Source organism: Lagopus leucura, unplaced genomic scaffold (assembly GCF_019238085.1).
Source record: "Lagopus leucura isolate 7727_CA_CO unplaced genomic scaffold, USGS_WTPT01 Super-Scaffold_100004, whole genome shotgun sequence".
NCBI lineage: Eukaryota > Metazoa > Chordata > Aves > Galliformes > Phasianidae > Lagopus > Lagopus leucura.
In genome coordinates this window covers 67364391-67378604 of record NW_024962264.1, presented here as the reverse complement: position 1 = coordinate 67378604, position 14214 = coordinate 67364391, and the positions used below count along the sequence as shown (strand labels likewise).

The 14214-nt window shown below is 44.9% G+C and overlaps 1 protein-coding gene across 2 annotated transcripts in view; it reads right to left on the bottom strand.

The window, feature by feature from the left end:
* Nucleotides 1-11464, bottom strand: part of ADRA1D (adrenoceptor alpha 1D) — a 40186-nt gene extending 28722 nt beyond the window's left edge. Inside the window, exon 1 of one of the 2 annotated variants that reach the window (XM_042871403.1) lies at nt 10184-11464. In XM_042871403.1, the coding sequence (XP_042727337.1) occupies nt 10184-11150 (967 nt within the window). In that variant the 5' untranslated portion in view covers nt 11151-11464. The remainder of the gene's footprint in view (nt 1-10183) is intronic. The other variant, XM_042871402.1, reaches the window with a different exon arrangement.
* Nucleotides 11465-14214: the final 2750 nt, after the last annotated feature.

The window sequence follows — 14214 nt, the reverse complement described above, 5'->3', positions numbered from 1 at the left end:
TGAATCCAGGCCATTCTCTGTTTGCATTTAAAAGAGGTTGGTGAACAGCTGATGGTGTTTCCATCCTTGTGTTGTGTCATGTCTGTGTGACCCACGCCCTCCCAAATTGCATTTCTGAAATTATGTGTGGGATAGGGATGCACATCAGATCCTCCACCTCAGATGGGAGCAAAAAAAAAACACCACTGATAGCTCTACCAGTTAACTAAGGGGCTTGAAACTGGTTCTGAGACCCTGGACTTCAGGTTCCCTAACCTTGGCCCATCCTAGCACAGAGGGATGGCCGTGCCGTAACTATGGATGATCTTTCTGCTGCATGGAGGGTGCCCATCCCTGTCGTGTTCACACTGCTCTTGAATTGCCCCTCTTGGTTCATTGCCATGGGGAAAGTCCATATTGTGAAAATGTCCTGCACCTCACTGCTTCTATGCTGCTTTATCATCCTTTTTCCTTTTTTCCTTTCTTTTTTTTTTTTTTTTCCTTCTTTAATTTCCTTCTAAAATTTCTCCACGAGCTTTCCTCCATGTAAATGATTTCACAAAGTTTGTAGAATCCACGTTGGAATCAATTTCAGGACAGCATCCTTATCAAAGGCTGGAGCTGCCTTCTTTCATAGCAGGGGCTGCCCATGGCTCAAGCAGTCTTTGCATAATCAATCCTTACATGGGAGAACTCCTGCAGAGCCTCCTCACATATTTTTTCCCCATTATGGATGTCATTTGGAGGATTTGCCACGTCTCTTTGTCAGTGCCTTCTCAGCTCTTGAGACCCTATGTTGCTACAGTTTTGCAAGGAATTGCAGCCAGAATATTTTTTGGACCTCTTTTATCCGGAAGATCATAGAATCTGGAATCACAGAATACCCCAAGTTGAAAAGCACCTACAAAAATCATCAAATCCAACTCCTGGATGCACACAGGACAACCACATGATCTACTCTACCCTTTATCTCATAGAGAAAAACACAAACCCTATTAACTATAATGAATACAAACTGCTGAGCAGAAGAGGGGCAGCTCTGACTGCAGGCTCTGAACCCAGATACACCAAGCTGCTCCTGCCCACATGGCTTGAGAAGCCTTTTAAGGCAGGTTTGTTTTGGATGGCCTGACAGGGCAAAGCCCAGTCCTTGTTCTCTCCTGCTGATCCTCTTTCACTGACAGTCATAAATGAACCCACTGTGAACAAATGGACACACAGCTTGGACTTATCCAGGGCATGGATTTCTCACCGCAGAGATCCCTTGCAATTTTTATTTATTTACTTTTTTTTTTCCTAGCTACTGGACGTGGGGAAAACTAAAATTTGCATCTCAGAGGCCTTAATGACAGAGTTGTGAATTGCTTCGGGTTGGAAACTTCCCGGGTGGAGGAAATGCCCTCTCTTTAGTGAGCTGACAGCTGAGTCTCTGCCACCAGACCTGGTGGTTCTCTGGCTCTGCTCCAGATGCAACAGCTAAGGAGAACTCTTAGAGAAAGGCTATTCATTAGGAGCAGCTAAACAGCCATATCCTGTTCCAGCCACTCCAGTAAATCCATCGTTGGACTAATCATGCCCATAAATTATGGTGCAAGGAGAAGTACGGTCTTCTGTTTCAGCATGATGATTTTTATGCAGAGTTATAACAGAGAAAGTAGGACAGGCAGAAGTGGCTGACTGGTGTGTCAGCAATGCTGGAGAGCTACCAAATGACTGTAGTATGTCTGTTAGCAGTGCCTCAGTATCTCTAGCACCAAATGATGATGAACTGTGTTGTCTCCTTCCCTCCTAAGGCCACCTGTGCATGTTCTCCTTGTTCCTATGTGGTCCTTTGAACTGTAGAGCTGTCACCACTGGGACAAGTTTGTCCTCAGTTTACAATGTGTGGGAGGGTGTGAATTTTACCTCTGTCAGATTTCCTCGCCAGCCTGGAGTGCAGATGGTCAATGCCACCAGTGAATACCCACCACATCATTTTTGCACTGCTGTGGCTACAAGATGCTCTTTAGGAAGTGGGAGAAAAGAGGGCGTTTGGGGCTGTGTGTTCAGTTCCAGGTGTGAAGGGTTCAGAACTCTCCAGATAGAAAGAGCTTGCAAAGGCAAAGAAGGAAGTGCTCATCACTCACTGTCCCTAATGGCACTTCAAAGGAAATATTTACAGCGAATACCGATGATGATTAACTGCCAAATGAGAAAGTATTTCTCCCATGGAAGCATCCAGCTGCTGAACTTTAATTCTGAAGCAATTCCTCATGAACTCACTCACTTGCAAATCCCCAAACCCTCCCAACCAGAACCAAAGTAATAGCAGGTGCGTAAACAAAAACAAGTCCATAAATGACATTTGGCACTTGGAAACACTCCTGTGGGGTTTGAGCACTGGGAGAGAAAGGAGACAGCTCTGTTTTGGGGCTCAGCAAGCCCACTGGTTTTGTGTTACATTGAAACCCTACGATCTCAGGGCTGATGGAGACAAGAAGTGCTCCCAGTTCAAGCATTCCTGCACCTCGCTGGTCTCACTGTATCCCATGCCTACTGCTCTTCCATCTCATCTCCTCACCACCTTCCACTTCTCCATCTCCATTTCCTAGATTCAAATCTCAAATCCCGTGTGAAGAAATGAGCTACTGTGAATGAGGGGCTCCACCACAGCGACAAGGGAATGGCTGTCCCTGACCTCATGGCCATAAGTTTATGAACACAAAGGTTATAAACCTTGCTTTTTCAGACAACATCTGTCCTCATCAGCATTGCTTGGATTTGTGTTTATCTTAAAAACATGAAAGATGCCTGTAGGAATCCCGTTAGTGCACATGGAAAGACAAGTGATGAAAATACAGTGCACAGACCACACCAGATGGGTGTCCAAACTTTTGGTTTGCCTGGGCTGCATTGAGTGAAGAGGAAATGTCTTTGGGATGCATACAAAATATAGTTAATGTGTATAAATAACAAAACTTCTTTTAAAAGCTATTTTTTACTAAAACATAATAAAAAGATGGTAAAAAAAAAAAAAGCATAACACTCATGGGCTGGATACATATGGACTACAGCCTTTGCAACTACCAGTTCTGGTCTTCCACTGCTGTAAAGATATATTTTCTCAAATATTTTATTAGATTCTTATGTTCCTTGCTTCACAATTAATTCCTGTGATAAAAACTGTCTCATTTAACTCACCTATGCTAAGTGTAGACTGATTTCCAAACACTTTGTACTACAGCTTATGTAATAAAACTTCAAAATCAAAAGTAGTGGACTTGCAAAGTTGAAGACTCAAAAGATAGACAAAGTCAAAGTGGAAGCACATTTACAAAACTTCAATTTCTTGCATTTAAAGAGTTTAATTTTAATTTCAGAATTCTTCTCTACTCTTTCTGCAGTGCCCCTGCCACGGCAGCTGCAAGGAGAAGTGGATGCTTAGTTGAGTAATAGCTTGACAAAGCTATTCAGTGTCTCCTCACTGGTAAGTACGTGGCTCCATGCTTTATAAATCACTCTGCTCAGCCCTGCTCTGATGACAGAATTATTTGTTTCCTCATGGATTTATGAAGGTACTTATCTCAGTGACAAACACATATATATTTATGAACATATATATCTATCTTTGAGGAGACAAAGCTGCCTTAGAATCGTTTTACCATCCTACCTACCGTGCAATTCCAAAATATGTCTTTATTTAGCCCTTGGTGCTTTTGGGGTCAAAAGTTTTCATGTTTCTGGTTTAGTTAGGAACATTAGGATGAGATGAACCGCAGACTAAAAATACATCTTCTTCATTACTGCCTACGTAGAAAACTGAAGAGGAATGGACTGAAGACAGCACTGTTGGCATCCAAAGCCAGGGACTGTCTTTACAGTAGGAATGGAAAACTTTCCCTATGATTATTTGACACTAGAAAGTGGGACTTTATTTATGAGGGGTCCAATAATTTTAGTAGGTACTATCAACCCTATCTACCCTACCTGGAATAAAGCACAGGAATCCTATCAGGTAAAAATCCTGAACAATTGATTTGCATTGCTTTCCGAGAGAAAATACATTCAGTTTCTGAAAAAACCTCGAGCAAAACTGATGTATATATTCATTAAAGTGAATGCACCTCTAATTAAAGCCTGCAGGTAGAAAGAACATTTTACAACACAACTTCCTATCATGACACAGTTGCTCAGACCTAGTTAATGCTGTTTGTTGTGACAAAACCAATTAAAAACAAGCTGGTTCAGGAAGATTAATCAGCTGCCTTGCATGATCACGACAAAGAACAATTTTTGCTACATCCATTAACCAGTTCAGGAGAATTAGTGAGTAAATATTTATCCAGATATGAATGCAGATAGATCAGGGGAATTAAAAACTGCCTCCCGTAATATCTTGGACAAAGTTTTGTGTGTGTAAGGATAATAAAGCTTTCAAACTCTCAGCTTAATATAAATGCATTTAATGTTACATTGCATATTTTCCTATTGGTTTGAAAATTCCTGTTGAGAGAATTTATAACTTTCTGCCCACTGAACCACAGTAGCTTCACATTTTTCAATGTTTTCAATGTTTGGGGTGCATCCATTATAGCAACTGCCTCCAGATGCGTCAAGGCACAGAGATAAAAAAAAAAAAACCAGACATTTGGCTTTAAATAGTTTTATCTGGTGGAGCAGTGGGTGGAATGGAAGCACAGTAATCCCATATATAGGCCATGGGAGATCTGGGTCCTATTCTCAGTCACTTCATTGAGTCACTACACTGCTTTGGCCAAGTAGGAAAGAGCATATGTTTAAAGTTGGGTGTCTAGGTTGTGGTTTGAGGTCCAGATTGCTGCATCTCTTGTAACAGGCAGAAAAACTGTATTACAAGCATCCATCTGTTGCCTTCTACATAGAGTGGTGGGTAGAAAGAGAACCGTGCACACACTTGGGCTCTAAACATTCTTTTTTGCTAGCTATTTCATAGAGTCATAGAATCATTAAGGCTGGAAAAGACCATTAAAATCAAATCCAGTCATCACTCCATCCCCACCACAGCACTGAACCGTGTCACTCAGTGCAACAGACATAGACAGTTTGCCTGTTTTAGATTATCTTCAGGTAGATGCAATCAATGTGGATCACTCATAGCCAGGGGCTGTACATACCCAGACTCTCCCATGTGTCCCCCTGCCTTGCCTTCCATGCACATCCTAGACATCATGCCATACAAAACGAAATTCTGGTAGGCTGCAACAAAGCTCTGAAGTTATTGTAGATACCCTGAACCAGGAAAGAAAATTTGCAGAAAGTACATTTGAAAACTGATTAAGCAGCAGCTTAATATTCCTGGGAAATTAATGGATTTGCCCATACTGCAGTGCCTTAAAAATAGATTTGAAGAAAAAGGTCAGGAATGGTTCAGGGCCATGTAATCTTTCCCTGAGACATGTAGATAGGCTGGAAGATCCATCCATCCCCCATGATTTAGCTAATTTATTCTAATGTGGTACAAATCCATTTGATGGAAAAAATCCTATGGTGGAAAGCAGATGAGAAGAATTTTCTCTTTTGCCTGGGTGGTGTCCAATAAATCAAATTGGAGCCTGGCACTGAACAGATTTTGAGCCTCTGGGCTTATATCTTTGCTGGCATTTTTAAGGAATTATGGTTCCTGTGGCTCAGGATCAGTGGGGAACATTTGGCGGATGGAATAGTCCCTTGCTGTTGCTCTGCTTTCTGTTTTACTTGATGCTTTGATTCCAGTTCATCCCACTATCCAGTCAAAAATCCTTCTTCAGGTCAAAGCAGCTGCCCATTTCTTTTTCCATGCCAATTCTGCCACTTCCACCATGACTCAGAACATTTCAGGAGATATAAGGCATTGTCCTTATGATCAAAGTATCTGAATGGTTTCTCTTTTATCCTCCTTCTCTCAAATTAGAGCAGGTCCTCCTGAGCGCAACAAAATTAAAGAAGTCTGATTTTCTGTGGAAATGTGCATTTTTAGTGAATAATTCTTTAGTGTCTAAAAGGGAGCAAAATTCACTCTGCAATCACAGAATCAAATAAAAAATCACTAAGGTTGGAAAAGACCTCTCTATGATCACCAAATCCAACCACCCACCCATCAATCCATCAATCTTCCCTCCGTGGGGAAGGGTATCTAAGTTTCCACTCATTTGCCTATCTGCCCACATTAATGAAGCTTGTGGGAATTTAATAGATTGGAGATGTTCAGCACTTTCTTAAATGCAACTGAGATTGATGAAAGGCTTCAGCAGAGGGTGGGAAAAGGTTGACATGCACATAGGCATAGAGTGATGATATAAGCCCTGCTTTTCCTTAGGAAAATGTGCTAAATGCTCTTCTACTAGAATAGAATTAGATTCTCCAACCAGAAGAGACCCTGTCTCATCTGAAATGTGCTTCTACCCACACTGTCCTCTCCATCATTTATTTTACAAGTTAGTTTACAAAATATGAGCAATGCTATGCCTCTGTGAGCCCATCTTGTGCAAAATACTTTGTGAAAGGACGTCTTCTGCCCTCTGCAAAATAGTACCTACAAAAGTAATTTCATTTTGGCTTGAAAAAAACCTTTCTTAACCCAGTTTATGTAGCTGCCTTCAGGATGAAAAGAAAGAAAAGCCAGGATACTGTTTCTCCAGGCAAGTGTAAGACAAGGATTTTTCTTGTACCGAGGGATTTCTTGTCTGAGTAAGATGCTGTTTGTGGGGAGACAGGGTGAATGGATCCTTAGGTTGTCAACTTTGGCCTTGAGTGGCACTAGCCATGGGTGTTGTGCCCTTCTCACATTGGCAATGACTTCATGCAATCATTAAGGTTCAAAAAGACCTCTGGCATCATGAAGTCCAAACATCAACCCATCGCAGCCATGCCCACTAACCACGTCCCTCAAAATCTAATCCAAAGAATAACAAACATAGGAGCCCACCACCCAGACTGGACTACCCTTGTTAAAAACCAAGAGTTTTGGAGGTACCATCTGAGGTACATACTTCATCCCAAGGCATGGTTATTCTTCCTGCATGCTCCTGGGGTGGTGATGAAGAAAAGCTTTGCCTTCACTCTCCTGTGGTCCCAAATTGGGTCCCAGTTGGGATCTTTTCATGCTCCCTAGACACTGAAGAGTGGATGGGAAGCAGAGCTGTATTAGCATTTTCTTATTTATTTCCTCTTGCATCACAATGGAGACCGGAGCTAAGTATCTACAGGTGTTGTATGGAGGATTTTGGTTCCTTCAACTACTGCATAAATGTCTACTGAAAGGACTAATTCAGCACCTAAACTTGCTTTTCCATTAGCAGAAGAGCCAATGAGTTCTCTATGGTTGTGTTTCTAAAGAGACAGCTGATGTGTAGATTCTTCTGTGTCTAATAAAAGGTAGAGCTGATACAGCATTGAGCTTTTCCTCACGTGAGAATTTTGCTTCCATTAAACTTCAAAATATCTAGACTAGGTTATATCTCATGTCTCTACAGCTGAGATGGAGGAGGTACTGATGAGACAACCAAAGGAACATCAACTGTATCATACAGAATACCCTTTAATACCTGCCCAGCATCTCTGAGAAGCCTCCAGTTATGTTCGCTTGCCAGGTCTTTGGAAAGCAAAGAGGCATCCTGGCATAAATCACAACCATTACATGGGATAACCAGATAAGGCAGGTTAGTAGAGGTCTACTGTACACCCAGCAAAAGACACAGCCCATTAGGACTATCTTGTAATTAGGATTTCATCTCTTGTTGAACAACCTGCAGCTTAAAAACTCTCATTAGCCCTGCAAACCAGTAATTGTGTTAAAACTCCTGGAGATGGCATCTTATGCTTGGGGACATGTATCACAAGCCCAAGAGCTAAATTACTCAGCTGATAAGTAGTCTGTGGAGGTATTTAGAAATGAGAGCTGATTTAAAGAAGCACGTTTGCAGATTACTCAAGCACGGAGAAACAACTGAGAGCACTCAGTGCATACATGGGTCCCATTACTTAAAGTCTGTAGTAGCTTCTCAGCGCTGATGTGATAAATATTCATTTTGTTTAATTAAAGTGGAAGCTGTGCTGCAGAAAGATGCAAAGACGTGCACAGCCTAACACAGACGCTGCTGGCAGAGCCATTTGCAGATGTTCTGATTACTCAGCCCATGCTATGCAGAGCTGGAAGGCTTTACTCATCACTTATCCCCATTCAGGCAACAGTTGGTCAACAGTCAATGGCTACTTCTTGCAAACTCATGACCAATAGAATAAGAAAGTCAAAATGTTTTCATATTTTCAGAAGAAAAGGGAGCACATTCATTACATTTTAATGCAGCATCTCATGCTGAAATGCACCTGAGTGCTCATTCTTTAATAAACTTCTTTTCATCCTTTCCTTAAATTGGAACAATATGTTTAACTTCAAATGAAAATGTTGCTTGTTCCCAATCAGTGTTTCACTTTCATTAAAAATATATACATTTATAACGTTTCCAATTGGCTCCAAATACGTTCTCATGTTTGTCCAGCAAGTACAAAGGCCATTCCACTTAACCATTTACAACCATTGCAAAAAAGAGCTTCTCAATGCATGGATTTGCAGTGAACTTCACTGATTTCTCTGAATGTCATCTCCTGAGCTGTAAAATCACAGATTGGACTTTGCAAAAGTTTCTGTCTTCCTCCTAGATAGCACTGAATGATTAGCTGACTTGAATCAGAAAAAGCAATTAATGAAAGGGAGGTGAAATCAAAGGCAGCATACTTTGTAGTCACAAAATAAACGAACTTTTGCTGTGTTTATATTATGCACATAATACGGCAGGAAGTGGAGATCAAAACTGTGTTTATAAAGAACTTGCAAGCTTGGAGGAAGAAAATGGGTTCAGAGGAGGCACTTAAGGAATAAAGCCTGGATTTTTAGCTGGCATAAATCAGCATTTTCCTTTTACTTCAGTGCAACAGTTGTGACTTACATCACTGCAGGAGCTGCTTCAAGGGTTTCAAGGCAGGACAGATAAGTTTAAAAAAAATATTTTTGTCAGTGGAAAACACTAAAAAAAATCCCCCAATATTGAAAGGGGAACTGAGGTATTATCAGATTTTGGCTTTCATAGCTAGAGAAGCTTACCACAGCCTGAGCTAAAGCACCAACATCCCTACTCACACTGGGTGATCACTTAGCAGAGCTGAGAGTGTTTCCCTACTCTGACACGAGAAGTGTGATGGATTGTGGACACAAAGTTCCCACAGTGGGTGACAGACCTCCCTGCTTTGCTGAGCTCTGTGCAAAGCCCATGGTGTACATTCGGAAGTTCTTTTAACACTTTTGCTTTCTCCCCTGATTTATCTACATCACTCCAGATGATTAATGTGTTCCCTTGAGCTGATGATTGCTGCTCTATGAGATGAGGTGAAAAGCTCTGGGTTCCCTGCATTTTGTGGTCCAGGTGTTGTGTTTGTGCTGGAAGGGGTCTTGTCAAAACTTTAGAGCACAACCTGGCAGACAAACCCAACTGAACACCCAAAGCCAGGAACTGAGGGCATGACTCTTGTGGGAGGAAGACCACCCAAGGCCATCACCATTCAAGGTAAGACCTGGACCTGCTCCAGGTCCCAACAGAACTTCAGCTTCCTGAGAAGTCATCAGGACTCATGTTTCAGCCTCTGACAGAGATTCATAGAATCCTTAAGGTTGGAAAAGACTTCTGAGATCACCAACCATCCACCCATCCCCACCATGCCCACTAAACATGCCCCGTGCAGGGTTAAACTTCCCTCATCTTCAGCATCACCACCAGTTCCCAGCTGGGGTGGAAGCCCTGAGCACATGGAGGCAGTTAAGGTGCCCTCCCCAAAACTGGGGTGAAGAGAAAATGGGGACAGAACTGTAAAGCTGTTGGGAACACTTGTGCTGTAATTACAGCCTGTTCGAAACAGAGCTGCCTCCCCAGCCTGAACTTCATTAATTAAAGTTCTGAATGCAGAATAAATTAACTAAGCCAATTTTTTTTTTTTTTTGTTGCTATTTTATCCAGTTGCTGTATATTTTGATGGATTATGTGCCTCCGATTAATAAATATTGAACAAGTGTTAATTAATTGGATTAATTCACGGCTGGGTTCTTGTTCTATCTGTCACCTTTCCCTCATCTCCACACACGAATTGTGTCCTGAAAGTTTATACCAAGGAGTAAGGCCACAGGGCTCCGGCTGGGACAAGGAACAGGGTCACTTACCAAAAGGCAGGACAAAGAAGAAGGGGAACCAACAGAGGATGAAAACGCCCACAACGATGGCAAGAGTCTTGGCTGCTTTTTTCTCACGGGAGAACTTGAGGAGCCGCACAGAGAGGGAGCTCCTGAAGTTGTGTCCCTTGCTCCTGGTGCTGGAGAGAGGCTCCTCCAGCACGCTGCGGCAGTGGATGCGCAGCACCACCTCCATGGATTTATTCCTTTCCTTCTTGACCCCCGCCTCCAAGCTCCGGGTTGTCCTCCTGGCCACCACGTAGATCCTGAAGTACATCACCAAGATGACCATGAGGGGCAGGTAGAAGGAGAAAAGGGAAGAGAACAGGGCATAGCCTGGCTCCTCGGTGATGCTACAGATGCTCTCATCTGGCGGCGGCGGCTCCTTCCACCCCAGCAGCGGCCCAATGGAGATGACCATGGAGGAGAGCCAGACCACCACCAGGATGACCCCAGCCTTCCTCTCTGTCATGATGGTGGGATACTTGAGGGAATACTTGACGCCGATATACCTGTCCACGGAGATGATGCACAAGCTCATGATGGAGGCGGAGCAGCACAACACGTCCACCGCTGCCCAGATGTTGCAGAAGATGCGGCCAAACACCCAAAAACCCAGCACCTCCAAAGTGGCCGAGAAGGGCAGCACGGTGGTGCTGAGCAGCAGGTCGGCGATGGCCAGGTTGACGATGAAGTAGTTGGTGACTGTCTGCAGGTGCCGGTTGCAAGCCACAGACAGGATGACGAGGATGTTGCCCACGATGGCCGAGAGAATGAAGATAGCCAAGAAGACCCCCACACCCACTGCCTGCACGTCCAAGGCGAATGTCAGCGTGGTGCCGTTGCCTTCGGGGGACTCCTCACCTTGCAGCCCCCAGGATCGGTTGGCACCGCTCTGGCTGCCCTGTCCCGTCCTGTTCCCACTCAAGCTGCCATTGCTCAGCTCAGGGAAAGTCATCGTAAAAAAAGTCCAGGCTCCATGGAGGGCGAGGAGAAAGCGATGCCGAGGCGCAGCCCCCCCGGCATGATCCTCGCAGCCCCCTCCACCACTCGCTCAGCACCTCACCCCCAAAAACTGGGGCAAGGTCTGCCTCCCCCGAGTCGGGATGGAGGGATTTCCAAGCCCTTTTCACGCCGGATTGCGGTGCCCCCCTCCCCGCGACGGCCCCGCCGCCGTCCCACCGAGGGGGGCAGCGAGGACGGGCCCCCCCCGCTGCCCTCGCATGCTCCGGGGCTGCGCTGGGGCAGCGGCTGAGCAGCGTTCGGTGGCTCTGTTCGCTTTCCCCGCTCGGTCGAGAGAGCTCCGGGAGGGGCGAAGGGAGGGAAGGAGGGGTGGGCCGGTCCGGGGGGTGTCAGGTGGAGGAGGAGGAGGAGGAGGAGGAGAAGGAGAAGGAGGAGGCGGTGCGGCTCTACGGGGCGAGGCGAGCCCCGGGGCAGGGCAAAGCCGGTAGCACAACCCGCGGGGAGGCAAAAAGATGTGGGGGACAGGCATCCAGTCTCGGGGACAGGACCCAGTCGGGTGGAGGCACCCACACGGGGCGATAGGACTCACCGGGGTGGGGGGGAAAGGAACCCCCATGGATGGACACGCGTGGGAGAGTGGGGAAGCATCACGGCGGGGGCGGGCAGCGGCGAGGGGAGAGGGCGCACATTCGTGGGCATCATCAGGCACCGCTCGGGGATTCAGGCAGCGCTAGGATGCAAACGCCCCGGAACGGGGCAGCAGCCGGAGATCGCCGTCCCGCCGCCCGCAGCCGCCAGGGAGCAGCAGAGCGCAGGGATTGCCCCGCGGCACGGTCGGACACCAGAGCAGGGTGTGATGCCCTATGATGTTGATTGTTACCCTCCTGCTCTAGCATCACAGCAGAATGGTGCCCAAAAAGCTGGAAACCCCCTTCCATCACTCCCCATCATCAGCATCCCACCACAGTGATGCCCAGCAAGGGCATCCCACCCATCTTCCATTCTTCAATATCCCACCAAAATGATGCCCTACAAGTCTGGTAGGTCTTTCATGCCTAACACACAGGGCTTCCAGCAAGCATCCTTGCCAGCACTGGTTGCTTCCCCCCAGATGCTCCAGCCCAGGCATCCTGCCTGCTTTGTGAGCATGGTGCCCCTTGTTCACCCCTTGTAACAGTAGCAGGGACGATGGATGTCACACTCAGAGATAGCAACTCTGAGTGATTGGCAGCTCTGTGTCTGCAACTTAACCTGCTGCAGGACTTTGAAACAGCAACATATGATTAAAACATGTATAGGCACGTATTTATGGATAATTTAAGCAGTGTTTTGTTTTGTTTTGTTTTGTTTTGTTTTCTCCCACTGATAAAACCAAATCCTGTTTATGCTGGTTTCCTCCCAGTGGCCCTACTCTTCTGCTTCCATACATTGTGATGGGGACTGACTCCACTGTTGGACAGAGGTTCTCCCTCAGCTGCTTTTGACTCTACACAGGAAATATTTCCTTGCAGTGTGTTTATCCACGAGTTTTCAACTTTTCTTTCTTAACAAATTGCATTAAAAAAAGGCTTTAAAGGGCAGTTCAAGTAGATAGAGAGGTGATCTAACTAACAGAGCAGGGCACGTCTGTTGATTCAGTGGATATGAGAGTGAACAAAAAATGATAGTACATAAATTCCCATATATTTTCCTTGACATTCACTGCAGGAAATGACACATTATTGATCTTCCTCATTTCTTTTGTGCACTTTTCTGACCCTTAAGATTTAACCCGTCTTCTTAGAGCTGGGTTTTTGACCCTGCTGGGAATGAGCACAGTAGAGCAACTGGAACACACAAGTAATCAAGAGCAAATACTGTACAAGGAAAATATTCAGCGGGATGGTTTTGCTCTGCTTAAAAAAGAATTAAAAAAAAAAAAAAGAGAGAGAGAGGATTTAAAAATGTGAATTAAAAAGAGAAGCCCAAGCACTCAACACTTGAGGTCAAATTATTCGTTTTCCTTAGGCTTTGATGAAAACATGTCAACCGGCAAAATGAATTATTGTTTCTTGTTTGGATGCTCAACTCAGCATGGGATTATTGCAACGCATGGAATTTTGTAGCTGTATCTCTGTAGCTACAAAGATTGCTGTCTGCACAAACATATCTCAACTATTCTATGTGACATGAAGAGAAAAAGAGAATGTGCATTTCTACAAAGTTAAGTCTGGACTGAGCTTCTTGTGTAAAGCACAATGGTTGGGAAAGAAAGGTTTCTCCCAAAAGATGTGCTAACAAATGCCAGTAGGGTGAAGATTCCATTTACCCTGAGTCTTGTCCTTCTTGGGGGAGCTCTGCTCCTCTTCTCGACCCACCTCTCTTGCCCGTGTTGTTGGGACTTGACCCATGAACCCTTCAGGGTTGTGTTGGTGCCTTTCTCCTCCAAGCAAGGGGGAGCACATCTGACACCATCACTGAAGCTCAGCTAACAAGCATCAACTCATTGAAATCCAGCTACCTTGTTGCTTTCCATCTGTCTACTTGTTTCATTCTAAACTGGTTCTGTGACAGTTGATTTAAACTGAGAAGGGACAGGGTTATGCTAACTCACTTAAACCCAAATCCAAGTGCTCCTGTAGGTCTACATGGAGGAACAGAAGTGCCTGAAAGGAACACAGCTCTGTGAGACCCTGGGACATGGGCAATCTCTTGAGTTTTGGAAGGACTGCAACGTTTTCTCCCCTTTCATAGAATCATGGAGCCATAAAGGTTGGAAAAGACGTCTAGGATCATCAGGTCCAACCATGAACCCATCACAACCATGCCCACTTTGACATGCTGTAGTCCAACCATCAATCCATCATCAGCATGGGGACTTTGGCAGCTCTTTCCTCTCTATGTTTTGCCTTCTGTCTGGGGCTGAGTTTGTCCTAGGACTTGAATTTCAGGCACAGGGGCTCTGTGTGGCACTGTGCATGGGGCTTTTTAAATAGAAGTCACATGAATCCCATGAACATGTTACGTTTTACACCATGGTAATTACATCTTGTGCCTTTGCCTTGTAAAAGTCAGGCAGT